The sequence below is a fragment of the Cardiocondyla obscurior genome, unplaced genomic scaffold, assembly GCF_019399895.1.
Source record: "Cardiocondyla obscurior isolate alpha-2009 unplaced genomic scaffold, Cobs3.1 scaffold88_0_59476, whole genome shotgun sequence".
Classification (NCBI taxonomy): Eukaryota; Metazoa; Arthropoda; class Insecta; order Hymenoptera; family Formicidae; genus Cardiocondyla; species Cardiocondyla obscurior.
This window is the reverse complement of record NW_027228828.1, coordinates 1-17,428: the sequence shown is the minus strand read 5'-3', so window position 1 is coordinate 17,428 and position 17,428 is coordinate 1. Positions and strand designations below refer to the sequence as shown.

The window sequence follows — 17,428 nt, the reverse complement described above, 5'->3', positions numbered from 1 at the left end:
CGGCCCGACGAATATCTTGGCTGGTTTGAGGCATGGACGTATTACAAGCATCTGTAACTGCCCCAACCAGCCACTCTGCTCTCTCACCGGGTCTTCGTCCCGTACCAGAGACCCCGATCCCGCTCTCTACACCAAAGAGAAACGGTGATCGAGGCCTCGAACTTCTGCTGGTCTAGTTGCCGGAGTGCCCATTTCTTTTCTGGGCGGCGGCGACCGCGTATTGATGGAGAAGAGGCCTCGAGCTCCATTGTAATGTAACGATGATCTGACAAATGCTCGAGGTCCTCTTCCACTCTCCACCCCTTTATCATCCTAGCGGCCGCAGGAGTTGCCCAAGTCAGGTCTATGACCGATTCTCCCTGCGGCCGCGTACACGTAGCTATCCCACCCCTGTTAATTAGGGTGAGATTTAACGTCGCCGCCCACTCCTCCAGAGCCTCTCCACGGGCCCGAGTACACGCTGATCCCCATGTTCGGGACCATGCGTTGAAGTCTCCGGCAACTAGAACTGGCCGGGGACGAAGACCTCGCACGCACTCGCCGATTACTTCCAGCCACCCCTCAAAGTCCGCCAGGGTGCCCGATGGTGGTAAATAAACTCCCACTACTGCTATCGCACCCCAGCGGACAGCGACAAAGCGTTCGCCGCGTTTGAGGGGTGCACAGGTCGGCTGTCCTTGCCGCCATCTCCATAATTGCCACCGAGCTCAATGTGTCCCCTGTCCAGCAAGGATGCTTTTCGGGGATTCTATAGGGCTCGGCGGCCTCCAACTTGATGTGTCGCTCCGCGAGGTGTGAAGAAAGAGATCTTGCGCCCCGCGGGCGTGACACAAATTTGCCTGAAGGAGGGACAGGGGCATTGTAATTCTTAAGCCCCCATTCCCTCCAATGGTTCCACCTCCATACTTTCCGCCCTGACAAGGGCAGAAGATTTAACTGCCGGGGTTGAGATTTCTCTTCCGGCTACCTTTCTACCTTTTTATTTTGGGTAGTGCATTTAGCACTACCCATAACATGTTCGGCTTTCTCCCAGATCTGTGCAAACAGGGCACTTGGGGGAGCCGAACAATTTTTGCAATGTGCCCTGAAGTCCCGCATCGGTAACATCTGTTAGTTCTATCTGCGGGACTAGGGCACTTATCCGCTACATGCCCCTTCTCGAGGCATTTATAACATCGAAGGGGCGAGCCTCTAAGAGTGAGACTCTAACACGAGTCCACCCAATGTTAAGGCTCCCCCTTCAGTTACCTCTTCGCGCTGCCAAGGGAAGTCTGAGCCACAGACTTCCCTGGCCACCCGGGAATCTACGGATATCTCCGGGTGTGACAGACCGTAGGTCGCAACCTCCCTTGATCGCCACAGTCGTGGCAACTTCACTAGCCGTGATAGACGGCTCTAAGTCCCGGACTCGAATTTCGGCCGTCTTCATGGGCCGACTCAAACTTACGTCCTCCTGATTTTTGAGGACCTCCTTCATTTTAGAAGCCAGAGCATCCGCTTTAGCTTCTTTATTTTCTCCGGAGACCTCAATTAGTAAGGCCCCGGAGATAGTATTCCGCGTTTTAACGCTGTCAGTAATACCAACGTCTGACAGTTTAATTGTTCACCTCCCCATGACAGCAGATATTCTGTCAGGGGGACAGTTGAGGACAATTGCCGCCGTCCTAGGTATTCTCCTGCGGGATTTCTTTTTACCCTGTTTTGGGGTATTATCCGCGCCCGCTGACTGAACTATTTTGCGGGAGGGTTGCTGCTTCTGTGCAGCATTATTATCCCGCTGATTTTTCCCTCCAGCCTTTTTAATGTTTAAGGCCGGGGCAGCCGAACTATTTGTCGTTTGCCGTGCCTGCTTCCTCGCTGCCTTTCTCCCAACCACTTGCGACCATTTCTGCTCTTCAGGCCGGTGAATGGTTGTAGGTTTGCCCCCAGTCTTTGAGGCCGACGTAGATGCTCCTGTTTTTTGACCAGAGCTTTACCAACAGAGGAAGGAGAGAGAGTAGTTTTGGTCTCTCTCTTTTTCCTTCGTCTTTTCCGACACTATCGCCGGGAACCGGACGTCCCTTTGCAGCGCCTTTGTGGCGTTAGCGCTGGGGGCGTTTTTCTGGGCCCCGGTGGCAGTGTCGGCGGAGGCGGCATGCTGCGTAAAGGCAGATACCATTCGCCTCATTTCACTTTTCATTTCCTCAGCAAAGGATGAGAACTTCTTTTCCCATTTGGCCTCTAAATCCTTTGCTGAATCCGCAGTAGAAGTAGTCGGTTTCTTGACTAATATACTTTCATCTACATCCTCTAAAACACGTCTCACCCCCCTCAAAGCCGGTCTAATTGCCGGTGGTAACTTCTCACGTTGTGGGAGTGGAGGGAAAGAGGAAAGAGGAAGGAGTTCCTCGCATACTGATGGTTCTATCTCCATATTTTCTTGCTGTATTGATGAAGATATTTGTCCCGCTTCTTTTTGATTTTTCAGTGTCTTAAGTTCTTCCCGGAGCACTGAAATTTCATCCTTGAGTCTTTGAATCTCTTGATTCTCTGTGTTTATCTCCTTTTCTGTGTCGTGGAGATTCGTGGGCTGTTTACCTATCAAGGCATCTGTGCCCACTTGGATCTTCAAGGCTGCTTCTCGCAAAATTCGAACAAATCTTCCATTTAGATTTGTCGATTTGGCGGCCACAGTATCAGCCTGTTGGGCAGCTTGTAACACCTGCGCCACAATGTCCCTTGGAGGCAGATGCGACATCTCTTCCTCCAAACGTTGAGCCATGACCGTTCTCTTTTTTGATCTGAAGTCGGCCGGATCGTACGCACTATTTAAAATCTCCTGGGCCGTCCGAATTTCTTCTTCTAGCCTTTGAAGTTCCAGTTTCTTAGCCTTTATAGCCCGGACTTCAACTCCGTCGCCCGTGACTATCGGCCGCCCTCTCTTTTTCCTAAGAGGAGTATTAAACTCCTCAGCATCGGACGGTTCTGTTGCATCCGTCTCACAACGTCTCATTTTACAGATAGGAGTCTGAGGTCTCCTATATCTCTTCGCGCTTCCTGACGCTGTCGTTCTAATTGACATGTCACTGCTTGCCGATTCTTCCAAGCTATCCAAAACGACAGTGTCGCACGGTGATTCTGTTCTGGACAGTGGAGAGCCTGGTCTGGAATTCGACTCTCCTACCCCTAGTGTCGATGTCTCAGGTGGAGGCGGAGAACCAGCGCACGATCTTATGGCGCAAAAGTTCTCAGTCTTCCTGCTCTTTGGTCCGGGACGGCGTGATCCGGACTTCACCAGTACATCCGAGATGATCTTCGGAGGCTGGTATTCCTTCTTCTCTTCTTTCTTCGCAGGCATATCTTCTGCCACTGCTTCTGCGGTGCAGACAGTGGGTAGCCCGTCGTACGATGACGACGAAGGGAGACGGGACGGCACCTCCCCCGCCGGCCCCTGGGGATCCGATCCCCCTGAGGCGGTACACCCGTCATTTCGTTAACTAAACTCATCATCATAGTTTTTTATAGATGATTGTGTAGGGTTTACCCCTAGGCCGGTTGGGTGCCATCCCTGACGACCCCGGCCTGGCCGACTCCTTAAACACGCGGCGCGTGGGCCCCGCCTCGGAATATGTCCGAGCGGCCCCACGCCCGCCCACACAGCTCCGAAGAGCACAGGAACAGGAAGGAAGGAAGGAAGGAAAGGAAGGAATAAGAGAAAAACAAAAAATACAAAAAACAAAATAAACATAATAGAACAAAACAAAAAACCCCTTAAACCCCCCAAAACCCTCCCCCATAACCCCCATTCCACACCTTGCCGGAGGGAGGTCTTAGACCATCCCCTAACGACCCCGGCGGGCCGGGCGTTTGAATTCCGGGTCGCCATCCCTTACCACCTTGGGGGGAATAATACCCACCCTCTCGGCGAAGTGGTCGCCGGGCTCAGGGAACACCTCCGGGAACGCCAAGTCCCGTACCGCGGATCCCAGCCCTGAGAAGGACTGTTCACCGCGGCCCCTGAAGGTTTGTACCTCCCACGGCTCGAGTACATGCTGTACTCGAAGTGCAATGCCAGGGAGGTACTGTGCGCCTTAGTAGGATCGAACCTCCCCGCGGGCCTCCCGGGACTAAGTCCCAGGTACTGCCCCAGCGGATCGTTGATTCGATCCCTTAAGCCCTCTCACCACGACAAGGTGGCGCACAACGAGAGGGGAGGGAACCTAACCTAACCTTTTTTTTTTTTTTTTTTTTTTTTTTATAGTGGGGAATGCACTCTTACACATACCCTCTCCCCTGGGGAAGGGAGAGGGGTATGTCGGGCTCAGGTCTTATGCCGCGAGGCTGCCCACTACCGACTAAACCCCCACTTTTGCCCGCATATGGTGCCGTTGACTGATGGGGAGGTTGAGGAATCACGTGCGTATACTTCTCAACCTCCCCGGCACCGACCCACCCGATGACTTGGGTGGGTCCCCCGCGCTGCCGCCCATTGAACGCAGGACGGCAGGGCCCGCATTTGTGTGGCGGGCCGGCTTCTCTAAATAGTCGCTTCTTCTTGCGACAAAACATTCTCGGATGGGCAAGACTGGGAGAGGCTCCCCAGCCTCTTAATGTTTCCCAGTTTGCCCTACTTGAAAGGCGAGGGAAAGAGACGCCTCCTCGCTAAGTTAATAACTCGGCGGGGGCAGACTCGTCCCCCGCCTTATAATCACCCGGGGCACCGGAGTTTAAACGCAACCCGACGCACTGGTTGGGAGGCGCTGCCGTTTGGGCCAGGAAGGAGGGGGGAGGCTTGCGCCCGTCCCCTACCTCCAACCCGGCGCGCACGACAAGCGCCTGTTGCGGGCTGACTGCCCGTGTTTGTAGGCGGCCTGCGGGCCGCTCCTCTTGTTGCAGGGAAGGCAAGGGGTACAGCCGGTGTTCTAGTCGTCGGTTGTCCTCTTCTTGTCCTTTCCGCGTCTTCTTTTTGTCGCATTATGCGACTGCTGAAGGCAAGGAACGTTTGCCATTTATCCTCGCTGTCCAAGATTTCCGAAACTACTTTCGGAAGAGATAGGTCTCTGCCTATTTTTCCTATGAGCGTATTACGCTCATCTCTCCACGCAGGGCATTGCGCCAGCGTGTGCTGGGCGTCATCTCTTGCTGCGCCGCAGTGATGACACTTCTCTAAAGTCTCCTTTCCAATACGACGCAGATATGATGCAAAACAACCGTGTCCGGTTAAGAGTTGCGTCGCATGGAAAGAGAGTCCCATCCTCTTGTCACGGTGGATCCATTCTTCGAGTGCCGGTTCAAGGGCCATTAGTACACGTCCACCTTCCGATTCTATTATAGCGCGTAATCGCGCTCGCCATTTCTTCGCCGTCTTGCTTCGGCAGTAGCGTCTTATGCGCTCTTTAACATTTGCGCTAGGACGTGCGCCGCTTCGTCGTTCAAAGGCCCGCGATGCTTTGAAGATGCGGGAGTATTCTGCTGCGATGAGGTCAGGCGGTGGAATACCCGCCAAGGCCCCTGCTGCTGCACGCGAAACTGTGCGATATGCACGTATTGTTCTAACTGCCACAGGGTGGAAGGCTCTTTCTAAAAGAGTACGGCTTCCCCTGGCAGTTGTTAAATCTTCCGCCCATACAGGCGCACCGTACATTGCTACGGCGCGTACTGTGTTGGCATATAATCTTCTGGCCGACCCGTTCGGCCCTCCTAAATTAGGTAAAATACCTCTGAGGGCGGTGGCACAAGTTGCTACTCTCTCAGCAATTCTCGCAAAATGCTCCCGAAAAGTCCATTGCCCGTCCAAGTATAGTCCCAAGTACTTGACTGTGGGCTTAGGAGCGATGCGGGCAGCATCGATGCGTATAACGCAGTCCGGCGGTGGTGGGCCCTGGGCCTTGCTAGGAAACCATAAGGCCTCAGTCTTATCAGGGGCGGCTTTAAGCCCCATTCTCTGGATTGCCGCAAAGACAATTTGTGCGGCAATTTCGGCTCTCGAGAGCGCTTGATAATTATTTCCCCGGCCAACACCAAGGTATCGTCTGCGTAGCAGATGGTGTGGCAACAGGGGGGTAGTGCCGTACAAAGTACCGCGTTGTACCCCAGATTCCAAAGTAGAGGCCCTAAAACGGACCCCTGGGGTACCCCGCAATGCAGCGGTTTCTTGCATAACCGCTTATCTCTGTTGAAATAGGTAATGTACCTATTTTTAAAATAATCGTTTATCGCCACCTGCAAGTACATTGGCACTCTATGGCGTTGCAATGACGCCTTAATAGCTTCCCAGGGGAGAGAGTTGAACGCATTTGAGATGTCTATTAACACGGCCAAAGCTACTCCCCCCTGGGACGTTGTCTCTTCTGTAAGGGACCTCAAGTGCAAGATTGCGTCTATAGTTGAGTGTCCCTCACGAAAACCATATTGAGCCTTGCTCAAGTTTGGGCCTACGCTATTTAAATGCTGGACGAGGCGGTTTACCATTATCCTTTCCAGAAGCTTTCCGACCTCATCCAGCAAACATATTGGCCGAAAAGAAGACGGCAGACCTTCTTCCTTCCCCTTCTTTTCAGGAGAACGAGTTTAGCGCTCTTCCATTGAGCTGGAAAACGCCCTCCCGAAGACATCTGCTCAGCAGAGTTCTAAGGCTCTCCCGATTTTGGAAGGGCAAGAGCCCATACTTTTTATGCAGCCCGTCCGGCCGGGCGCAGTGTTACCTCCAAAACTCCTTTTTGCGGCTACAGCAAATTCCTCCTCCTCTATCTCAGAAAATTCTGAGTCCTCCGTACTAAAAACTTGAGCAGGAAGTACATTATTTGTTCCGGCTTCAGAGATTGTAGGCTCGGGAAACAACGTGTCCACTACCTCTTTAATAAAAACCGGACTCAATGTCTCCGTAACGGACGGAGCTGGCGGCCTTAGCTTTTTTGTGACCACCTTATATGCCAAGCCCCACGGGTCTTCGTCAAGATTGGAGACAAGTTCTTCCCAGGATTTGGCCTTGGACTCTTTGATTGCTACACGCAAAGCTCTTCTGGCCGCTTTATATTCTTCTAGCGCAGTAGCCCTTCTTTCCGAGTTGTCTCGGCAGCGCGTAATAATTCTACGCCGTCTGGTGGCTTCTCGACGCAATTCCGCTATATCTTCGTTCCACCAATAAGGGAACGGCGCCCGTCGAACTCGGCATTGAGGCCTCGCAGGCGTTTGTAACCGCCTCCTCCAACCAATCAACTTCGCCTGAGATGCTCGATCCAGAAACTTGAGGTTGGCTCTCTCTGCTCCAATACGATACTTCTAGGGAGGCTTCGAATACGTCTTCTCTTATCTTCTTGAGTGCCCATCTTCTTTCAGAAGAGAGGTATTTCTTCAATGTTGAAGGTGCGGCCTGGACTCCAAGCTCCAACAAGATGTACCTGTGGTCTGACAGGTGCTCAAGGTTTTCAGCCACTTTCCAATTACGAACCATGTTGGCGGCCGCAGGGGTGGCCCACGTTAGGTCTATAATAGACTCTCCCTGCGGTCGCACACATGTGGATACATTCCCTTGGTTTAACAGCACCAAGTTCTTTGTTGCTGCCCACTCTTCTAGGACTCTGCCTCTTCCGTTGGTCCGCTGGGAGCCCCATGTTGTGGACCAGGCATTAAAATCCCCGGCAAGCACAACGGGGAGCGGTTGAAGTTCGTCGATGCACACTCCAATTTCTTCTAGCCATCCCTCGTAGTCGTCTATGGTGCCCGATGGTGGTAAATACGTGCCGACTACCGCTACAGGACCCCAGTGTACCGCCGCGTAACGACGGCCACGTCTGATCGGTGCGCATGGAGGTGCGCCTCGCCACCATCTCCATGTCAATGCCACAGTTTTCGTGGTATCTTCTATCCAGGACGGGTGGTTGTCTGGGATGCGTAGGGCTCGAGACCACTCCAAAGTATTGACGTCAACTTCCATTGCTGCCTGTCCAGTAGAAGCAGACTTATCGGCCCTGCTTACCGGATTCCCCTTTTTTCTTTGGGTAGTGCACGCTTTGCTACCCAAGACATGATCCGCCTTTCTCCCTATGTCCATGCATATTGGACATCGGGGCGCGGATGTACACTCTTGCTGTGTGCCCTGATTCGGCACATCTATAACATCTGCCCGACCTGTCGATTAAATTCGGGCAGGTTTCTTTAGTGTGGCCTCGCTCCAGACACTTGTAACATCTGAGTGGACGAGGCTCAAGTAGAGCTATTTTCACCTTTGTCCACCCAACGCCGAGTGTGTTTCCCGTGGCTGCTTTTTTGGCAGCAGCAAGCGGGAGTCTCAGCCAGAGGCTATTCATGCCGTTGGCTAACTGCCTCTTGTCGCCAGCGTGGATCTCTCTGGGCTGACAAGTCCCCTTGTCCGAGACGGCCTCGATTACTTCCTTCGTTGAGATGGAGGGCTCGAGAGGCCAGATGCGAACGTCCGCCGTGATGGTAGGTCGGGAGATCTTGACGTCTTCCTTGTACGCCAAAACTTTCTTCATTTCGCTAGCCAGCGCGTCGGCCTTGCATTCATTTTCAGATCCTGGGATCTGAATAAGGAGGGCTCCTGTGGCTGTTGTCCGCATAGTGACCTTTTCCTGGATCCCAAAATCCGCCAACTTGATCTTCGAGCGTACTTCGGCCATCAGCTTATTATACTCTCCTCCTGGGGCCGAAAGGACAACAGCCGATGTCCTAGGAACTCTTCGTCTTCTTCTCTTACTTTTACCTGACCCTTTGGATTGGGCCACAGGATGACCAGTTGTGGTAACACTGGCTGTAGGCTTTCCACCACTCTTTGTCTTCTGCTTATCTTGTCTATTTGCAGAAGTCGAAGGAGCCGCGGGTTTCGGCGACTGTTTGGTCTTCTCTTTCGTTCCGCGTCTCACGACTTGAGACCATGTCTCTGTCTCAGTGTGGCGCGGGGCAGATCTTCCGGGAGCATTGCTCTTGGTGGAAGGAGGACCATCTTTCGTCGGCCTCTTAGTCTCGGTTGTCCGCTTTGTTGCGGACGGCTGAGTAGAAGAGGTAGAGGCTTCCAGCCTCTGGCCCTCGGCTTTGCTTGCCTTTTCGGACTTGTTCCCCTTGCTTCTCTCTTTGGGAACCGGGCGTCCCATGGTATCGCCCTTTAGGGCCGGTGCCACGGGGGCGTTTTTCTGGGCCCCATTGACGGAGGTTCGGGGAATGAACTGCTCCATTAAGGTGGACATTGTGTCCCTTATCTGAGCTTGAAAAACTTTGGCGAAAGTCGCCAATTTGCCATCTATTAAGCTCTCTACGTCTTTGCTGGTTGATTTACGGCGGGGTGGGAGAACGATGCTTTTTTCTGTCCTTTCCTCGTCGTCAGCAATAACCTTCCTCTTCCCCTGGATGGCCGGTCTTATAATTGGAGGCCACTCTTCTCGGGGAGGCAACACGACGGGCTGAGGATTATTGTTTGACTCAACTTCCGCGTCCATCTCCATTGCGATGTCTTCTGGCAGTTCTTTGGAAGCCAGAAGAGGAGGAGGTTGCGTTGCAGTGTTGCGGGCCTGTTTTAACTCTTCTCGTAGCCGGTTGACTTCTTCTCTTAGCTGCTCCACTTCTTGGGTAATCCCACTTTCTTGCGGAGATATCTTCTTGGACATAGCGTCCGTGTTGACCTCTATTTTCAGAGCGGCTTCTCTAAGAATGCGGACAAAACCGCCTTTAAGATTGTTGGATTTAATCGCAACCTCTTCGATCTTCTTTGCCGTCTGCAGAATTTCGGCCGCCATGGCGTGAACAGGTAGGCCGATGGCCTCCTGCTCTAGTTTCTCGGCCATTACTGTCCGACGCCGACCTTTAAAATCTGAAGGATCGTATCCTCCTTCAGCTATTTCCCTCATGGTTCTAATTTCTTCTTTCAAGGATTGCAGCTCTTGGTTCTTCGCCTTGATGTTAAGGATCTGCGCACCTTTTCCGGACACATACGGTCGTCCTCGTTTTTTCCCGTCACTTTCGAAGAATGCTCTCTCGGAGGAAGAAGAAGAGCGATCCGCCGTACGACGAGTCTTCTTAATCGTGTCGTCGTCTTTTCTCTTCCTAGTTCTCTTGAATGCCCCCGACGCCGTGGTTCTCACAGAGGCATCGGAAGCATCAGAAGAGTCTATATTGACAATGTCTGTGTCGTCGTCTTCTTGTATCTCGATAGAGTTTGTAGAAATCTGTCGAGATGTAAAGCGAGATTCATCCTCAGTTGCTGTTGTCAGGCCAGCCTCAGCTGGCGGAGGAGAACCCGCATGCGGTCTAACGCTGCAGAAAGGAGCGGGTAAATCTGGTGATCGTTTCGTTCCACCCGTTGAACCAGCTGATGTCTTGCTTTTTGGTCCAGCCTTCTTCTTATTGGCCCTCTTTACGACTTTCATGTCGACAAGACGCGGGAGTTTCATAAATTCCCCGTCGGTGTCCGTAAGCGGAGCGGCCTTCCTGCTTGATTCCTCTTCTCCATCCGAGTGAAGGGACTGCGTGTTGTGGTCCTCTTGATCGGACCTATCTCTGTCCTTCGCAGGCGCATTGTCCACCAGCACCCCTGCGGAGCAGGCGCTGGATTGCCCGTAGTTCGATGACGACATGGCAGGAGCCGGGACGGCACTCCCACCACGCCGGTCTCTAAGGGTCCGAATCCTCTGAGACGGTAAAACTGATTCCTGTTGATCTGCCATTTCCATATTGTCCATTAAAATGGTTTTTGTAGGGTTTTCCTTCCCCTAGGCCGATTGGGTGCCCGCCCTGCCGACTCCGACCTAGCCGCTCCTTTCGTTCTTCCAGAGACGCGCCACGAGCCCCGCCTCGGAATACGTCCGAGCGGCCTCGTGGCGGTCGCAACCTCCTCCCCGGGGTGACCAGGCCCACCTCGGAGACTTTCGAGCGGCCCGAAACACCCCCTACGTCATCCCTGGGGTGCCCAGCCCGCAGGCCGGAACACCCTACGCCCCCGGAGACCGTGGGGTCACACCCCGGTGTGCAACCCGGTGCGTATACTGTACCCGCCCCAGGAACGCACCACGTACGCCCCGGAAACGGGTAGAGGTAATCCCAACCTCGGCTGCGGGAGCACCCGCGTGCAATGCCTCAGAAAGGGATCTTCTCCCCTTGAACGGAGGCCCTCACCCAACCCCCCGGTGGCATGGCGGGAAACCACCCCTGGCCCCAGCCGGCCGGGATTTGCATTCCGTTACCTTCCTTACCACCTTGGGGGATAAAACCCACCCTCTCGGCGAAGTGGTCGCCGGGCTCAGGCACCTCGGGACCGCCAAGTCCCGTACCACAGATCTACACCGTCCTAAAAGGGACGGCCTCTGTGGCCCCTGAGGTTGCCAGGAGGAAGTCAGAGACCCCCTCACGACCCTGACAAGCCGGGCGTTTGTATTCCGGGTCGCCATCCTTACCACCTTGGGGGAATAATACCCACCCTCTCGGCGAAGTGGTCGCCGGGCTCAGGAACCCTCGGGAACGCCAAGTCCCGAACCACAGATCTACACCGTCCTAATAAAGGGACGGCCTCTGTGGTTCCTGAGGGTGTACTCCCGGCTCGAGTACGTGATGTACTCGGAGTGCAATGCCAGGAAGGTACTGTGCGCTCTAGTAGGACTGAACCTCCCTGCCGGGCCTCCCGACTAAGTCCAGGTACTGCCCCAGCGGATCGTTGATTCGATCCCTAAGCCCTCACCACGACAAGGTGGCGCACTACGAGGGTGGTTGAGGTTGGGTGCAAGCACCCAGACACTCGTTGCCACCATACTACAGCGGCTCTACATCCCGTGCCCCCCAACTGCGCCGGGCCACTAATAACCGGCCTCCGAATTGATTATAGTGAGGGAGGTGGACCCTCACTAGACGGACACCAAGAGTCCAAGGCGCGGTATCACACTCGCCACGGCTCTTTTCAGAAGGGAACGGTAAACCGCCCAACCTTACGAGCCTGACACCCTCCGCGTGCGTTCGGGGCGCGAGAGGGGAGACCCCAGGGGATACCCACATCGCTGAATCCCGACGATCACGGACACCGCGCCCCGGACTGATGGCCACGCCATTCCCGGAGATGCTTCGCCAAGTGCGAACCACCCCCGGCCCGCCCACTTCCGATTTATTATACAGAGGGTAAGTGGACCTCTGTTCGACGTTTCATGTCCGAACTTATGCCCCCGCAAAGCGGCGTATCACAGTCGGCCATGAACCGTCTCCTTCCCGTGTCCCGCCTCCGTGTTTTTATACGTGGGGAAGGGAACCCCAGTTTGCACATGTGACCTTCAGGTCCTCGGACCGTCAGATCACATGCACCCTACCCGAAGTCTATGTCTGCGGAATTATTGAGGGGCAGACATAACCCTACAGTGGACGGTTCGATGCCTCGCATTGCCAGCCTAACTCCCCGAAGGCCGCCCGGCGCCGCGCGACATTAATGCGTCCTCCTACCCGGACCCCTTTCATGCAAGGGTAACTAATCCCTAGCCATCCTCCGTTATTTATCCAGGGTGAGGATGGGACCCCTGTAGCGGTCTTAGTCCTCGGGCCAAAAGCCTTCGGCCAGTGTTCCGCTCGCGAGAAACGATGCCTGCGATTTAGGGAGCAGGCACGACTCCCTGAATTCGCTCTGGCCACTGGGCACTAGGCGAATAAGTACACGAACCCGAACGCGACGCGAAGTCTGCGGATTATCGAGGGGCAGACTCGAACCCCCCTCTGGCTCCGCTCTATGGCCGTGGCTCATGTGGCGGAACCTCCTACCCGAAGAACTAACGCCCGATGGCTGACTCGGTGCACCCGGGATTCCCGAGTCATGCCTACGCCTACCCGAGGCTCCCTGCAAACGGGAGCCAAGCTACCTAAGCGGACAGGGCCGTGCCAGAAGCCGTCACGCTGCCAGGGCGCCGAAGCTCCCAGCCGACCCGTGCCCGAAGACAATTTACCCCGAGGGGTAAAATGTCACGGGTATAGACTTATAGCTTTGGGACTTACAGCTGCATGCAGCTACAAGTTCCTCCGCCACCAGTCCACCCGATGCAAGGGAGTGAAGCTCCCTCGCCAGCGCTCTAAGCGCCGCGTGGCAGTTTCAGCAGAGACAGTTTCGGCCAAGTCGTGCTTCGGCTTAAGGACTAAAAGCCCCGGCCATACCCGAAGAGTACTTTGCCGTTACCTCCGCCACGACTTATAACCTACTACTGCCCCGATCCGCCGCCCGAAGTTCCACACTGTGTGGATCGCCCCCGCCAGAGAGCCTCGTCAGCCTCCTCCGGGGAGTACCCCGGAGTTACTGACTCTCACCACGAGGAGGTGGGGTTGGCGCGTGGGCGGTGCCCTTCTGAGTCAACCTAACTTAACCTTTTTTTTTTTTTTTTTTTTTTTTTTTACGACGGGAAATGCACTTTACGCATCCCCCTTTCTGGGGGGTAGGGGTCGGGTCTTATGGCTCGCTAGTCGAGGCCTGCCCACTACCCACTAAAACCCGTCGGGGCTCTGACCCAGTGCGTTTTCCTTGAGGGGAGACCGAGGATGCACAGAAGTATAACTTCTCGGTCCCCTCCGCACTTGCATCTCGGCGGATGCTTCTTCTTAGCGAGTTTGTTTTCTCGCTAGGGTCGCCTCTTACTCTACTCCTTGATTCGGAGTTTATCTCCTTTGACTTCCGTGGAATGTCTATTACTTACGGGGAGGGGGATGTTGTTGTCCCTCCCCGACTGTGTCAACTTAGTGTCCTGGCCCTTGGTCTAGACGCGCCAGGGCTCAAGGACACGTTGTGAGTGCCCGGTTGGGCTGATGGCTGAGAAGAGGGAGGATTATTCCTCGGACTTCTTCCACCGATGGCCCGACTGGTGGGCGCTCTTGGGCGCGGTCTTGATCTCAAGACCCGCGTACTCGCAGGTGGCGTTAATGCCTGGGCGGGAGTCATGCAGGAAGTTGTGGCCGAGGGTTGGCCAGTCCCACGATGATTGCCGCCCGCGTTGCTTCTTGATGGAGCGGACTGTGGATGCCGCTCTCTTTCCCTCTCTGCTTCTGTCTTGCGACGCATGACCGCACTGCAGAAGTCCATGAAGGCTCTCCAGACGTTGTCCTCGTACACCGCAAGCTCGATGATGGTAGGCAGGGATAAGTCCGGTCCCAACACGTTCCTCAAGACCTGCCTCTCCTCCGTCCATGCCGGGCACACTTCAAGAGTGTGCTGGGCGTCGTCAATACTGTCATCGCAATGATGACATGCTGTGGATGCCTCTTTCCCGATCCTATGTAGATAGGAGGAAAAGCATCCGTGGCCCGTGATTATTTGCGTCGTCCAGAAAGATGTGACGCCTTTCCAGCCGCAACGATCCACCCAGTCCTCCATGACTGGGAGGATGGCGGACAGCGTACGCTGGCCGAAGTTGTGAAGGCCGGTGAGTCTGTCCTTCCACTGGCCCACAGTTATGACTCTGTGTCGCCGGCGTAGACGTTTCTTCATCCCAGCTGTGGGCGTGATCCCCCAGATTTGAGGATTTGTAGATCCTGTATACTGATGATACTCCGCAGCGGTGATGTCCACAGGTGGAAGGCCAGCCAGGAGTGCTGCTGCCGGGCGGGCAACGGTCCTATATGCCCGTGCGGTCCTGATAGCCACCTGATGAAAGGCAGCCTCCAAGTTCTTCTGACTCTTTTTGCACGCCGCTAAGTCTTCGGCCCAGACAGGGGCGGCATATAGGGCGATTGAGCGAACGGTGTTCGCATATAAACGCCTCGCTGCGCTGCTTGGGCCTCCGATATTTGGAAGAATCCCACGCAGAGAGGTGGACTTCTCCCTAACTCTCTCCCCATTCTTTTAAAAAACCAAAAGACCATTTATGGTCTAAAATGAGGCCCAAGTACTTTAAGTTCTGGGCGATCTGGATTCTGGCCGCACCCACCAAGATTTGTGAAGAAGGTGGAGGCTGAGGACCACCGGTCTTTCCAGAAAACACAATGGCCTCCGTCTTTTCGTGGGCCACGTAAAGGCAGTCTGAACGGAGCGGAGTACTGAACTGGCCGCTATCTCCCCTCTCGCTCTTGCTTCTGTCCAATCTCTTCCACCCGACAAGATGAGTGTGTCGTCCGCGTAACACACGACTTTGCTATGGGGAGGAAGTGCCGATGAGAAAACCGCGTCATATCCTATGTTCCAAAGGAAAGGGCCGAGGACCGAGCCCTGAGGTACGCCACGTTGTAGACTCCTTTCTTGTACTTTACCGTTATGATCGGTAAAAGTAAAGTACCTATTATGTAGGTAACTTCCCAGTATATCCTTTAAGTATTGAGGGACCTGATGACGGCTAAGGGCCGCTCTGATGACTTCCCAGGGAAGGGAGTTGAACGCGTTTGAGACGTCTATGGATGTCGCGAGCACGACTCCCCCCTGGGAAGTGTGCTCCTCCGTAAAATTCCTCACCGCTGTGATGGCGTTCACCGTTGATATACCGGCTCTGAAGCCGAATTGGCTCGGCTGAAGTTCGTACCTTCTTTCGAAAGATGCTGGACGAGGCGATTAACTATGATCCTCTCGAAGAGTTTTCCGGCCTCGTCCAGTAAACAAATTGGACGATATGCCGAAGGGGAGTCCTCAGGTTTGCCCTGTTTACGCAGCAGGACTAACTTCGCTTTTTTCCACGGAAGTGGAAAGGCGCCATGTCGTAGGCAGCTATTAAATAACTGGATTATTGGGCCTTGGATACTTTTCAAGGCTAACCTCCAAACAGCTTTAGTCAGGCCATCCGGGCCCGGCGCAGTATTTCCTCTAAGGCCTCTTTTGGCCGCATGGAGGAACTCTTCTTCAGTTATCTCGAGGGCTGCGTTCCAGTCCAGATCTGATGATTGAAGGTGGACTCGGCCGTCTTCGCGGGTATCAGGAGGAAAGAGTTTTCCAATGACCTCTTTGAGAAACTGAGGGGCCAATACTTCCGTAATTGGAGGCGCCATCGGCCTAAGTTTCTTGCATACAATTTTGTACGCTCGACCCCATGGGTCGTCGTCTAAGGCTTCAATTAACTCTGTCCACGATTCTTCTTTGGCCTTACGAATGGCCGTCCGCAGTGTCTTCCTGGCTTCTTTGTAAGTCGCAAGGGCTTCGGCTCTTCTGTCTTGATTGTCACGGCTACGGGTGACCTTTCTACTAGTCCTAATGGCATCTCTTCGTAGCGCCGCTATTTGATCCGACCACCAGTATGCTGATCTTCGAAAACGATGCTTGACTCGCGGCATTGACATGTCACATGCTCGTGTGACAGTTTCTGTGACCCATTGAAGCTGGATTTCAGGATCTTCCTCCTCTTGTGGCAAGTCACTGGCGAAAAGGGAAGCGGCGATGGAAGCCTGAAAAGCGTCCTCATCCAGTTTACGTACCGCCCATCTGCGCCCTTCTCGTGATCGATAAGACATCGATCTTAAAGGTGCTAAAGACACCAAGATGTACCGATGGTCGGAGAGGTGTTCCATGTCCTTAGACACCTTCCAACCAGACACTATGCGTGCTGCCGCCGGGGACCCACGACAAGTCGATGATCGACTCTCCTGCGGGCGGACACATGTGGACGTTGTTCTGTTCAACAGGACTAAGTCCATACTTGCGGCCCAAGCCTCAACAAGGCGGCCTCTCGCGTTAGTTCGTGCCGAGCCCCATGTTGTACTCCACGCATTGAAGTCACCCGCCACAATGATCGGTGAGTTCCTGACACGCCTGATGCAAACTGCTATGTCGTCCAGCCATTTCTGGTACTCCTCAATTGTACCTGAAGGCGGAAGATAGGTACCGACAATGATAGTTGGCCCCCACCTAGCTGCGACGTAACGTTGTCCTCGTTCTATCGGGGCACATGAGGGAGTGCCCGGGATCCATCTCCATGTGAGAGCCACCGATCCTAGCTCGTCTCCAGTCCAGCAGGGGTGATTCTTGGGAACGTAGTTCGGCTCGGCTACTACTGCGAAGATCATCTTCTGCTCCGCCATCGTATGCAGGAGCAGGTCCTGGGCGCCCTTGGAACGCCCGACGTTTGCCTGAATAAGGCGTAGGGCCATTTACAGGTATCCGGCCTGCCCCTCCTCCGGGGGATCTATCTCCATTGACCCTTCGCCGGATTTACCAGCTAAAGGTCTCTTGACACGTTGCGGAAGGGGCGGTGGATTGGTGTTGTCCACTTCTGCGACGTCTCTTCTTCCCTTCCGTATTTGGGTCGTGCATTGCACGCTACCAAGTACATGGTTGGCCTTCCTCTTGAGGTCCGAGCAGATGGGGCATTTTGGAGGGGCCCTGCACATCTTGGCAACGTGTCCTTGCTCTCCACAGCGATAACACCTGCCGGATCTATCAAGTGTCTCTGGACACTTGTCTGCTACGTGCCCTCTGCAGGCACTTATAGCATCTGGAGGGGGCGTGACTCTAGCAAGTCGACTTTTACTTTGGTCCAACTGACCTTAGTGTATTTCCTTCTGTGGCTTT

At 54.3% G+C, this 17,428-nt stretch overlaps 1 protein-coding gene across 1 annotated transcript; it reads right to left on the bottom strand.

The window, feature by feature from the left end:
• Positions 1-1,240: 1,240 nt before the first annotated feature.
• On the bottom strand, positions 1,241-7,915 carry LOC139113001 (uncharacterized). The gene is made up of 6 exons (XM_070673907.1): positions 7,147-7,915; positions 6,684-6,983; positions 6,173-6,413; positions 4,789-6,092; positions 2,052-3,447; positions 1,241-1,568 (listed from the first exon to the last, which is right to left on the bottom strand). Exons 1-6 carry the CDS (start codon positions 7,913-7,915, stop codon positions 1,241-1,243), a joined length of 4,338 nt encoding a protein of 1,445 aa, XP_070530008.1.
• Positions 7,916-17,428: the final 9,513 nt, after the last annotated feature.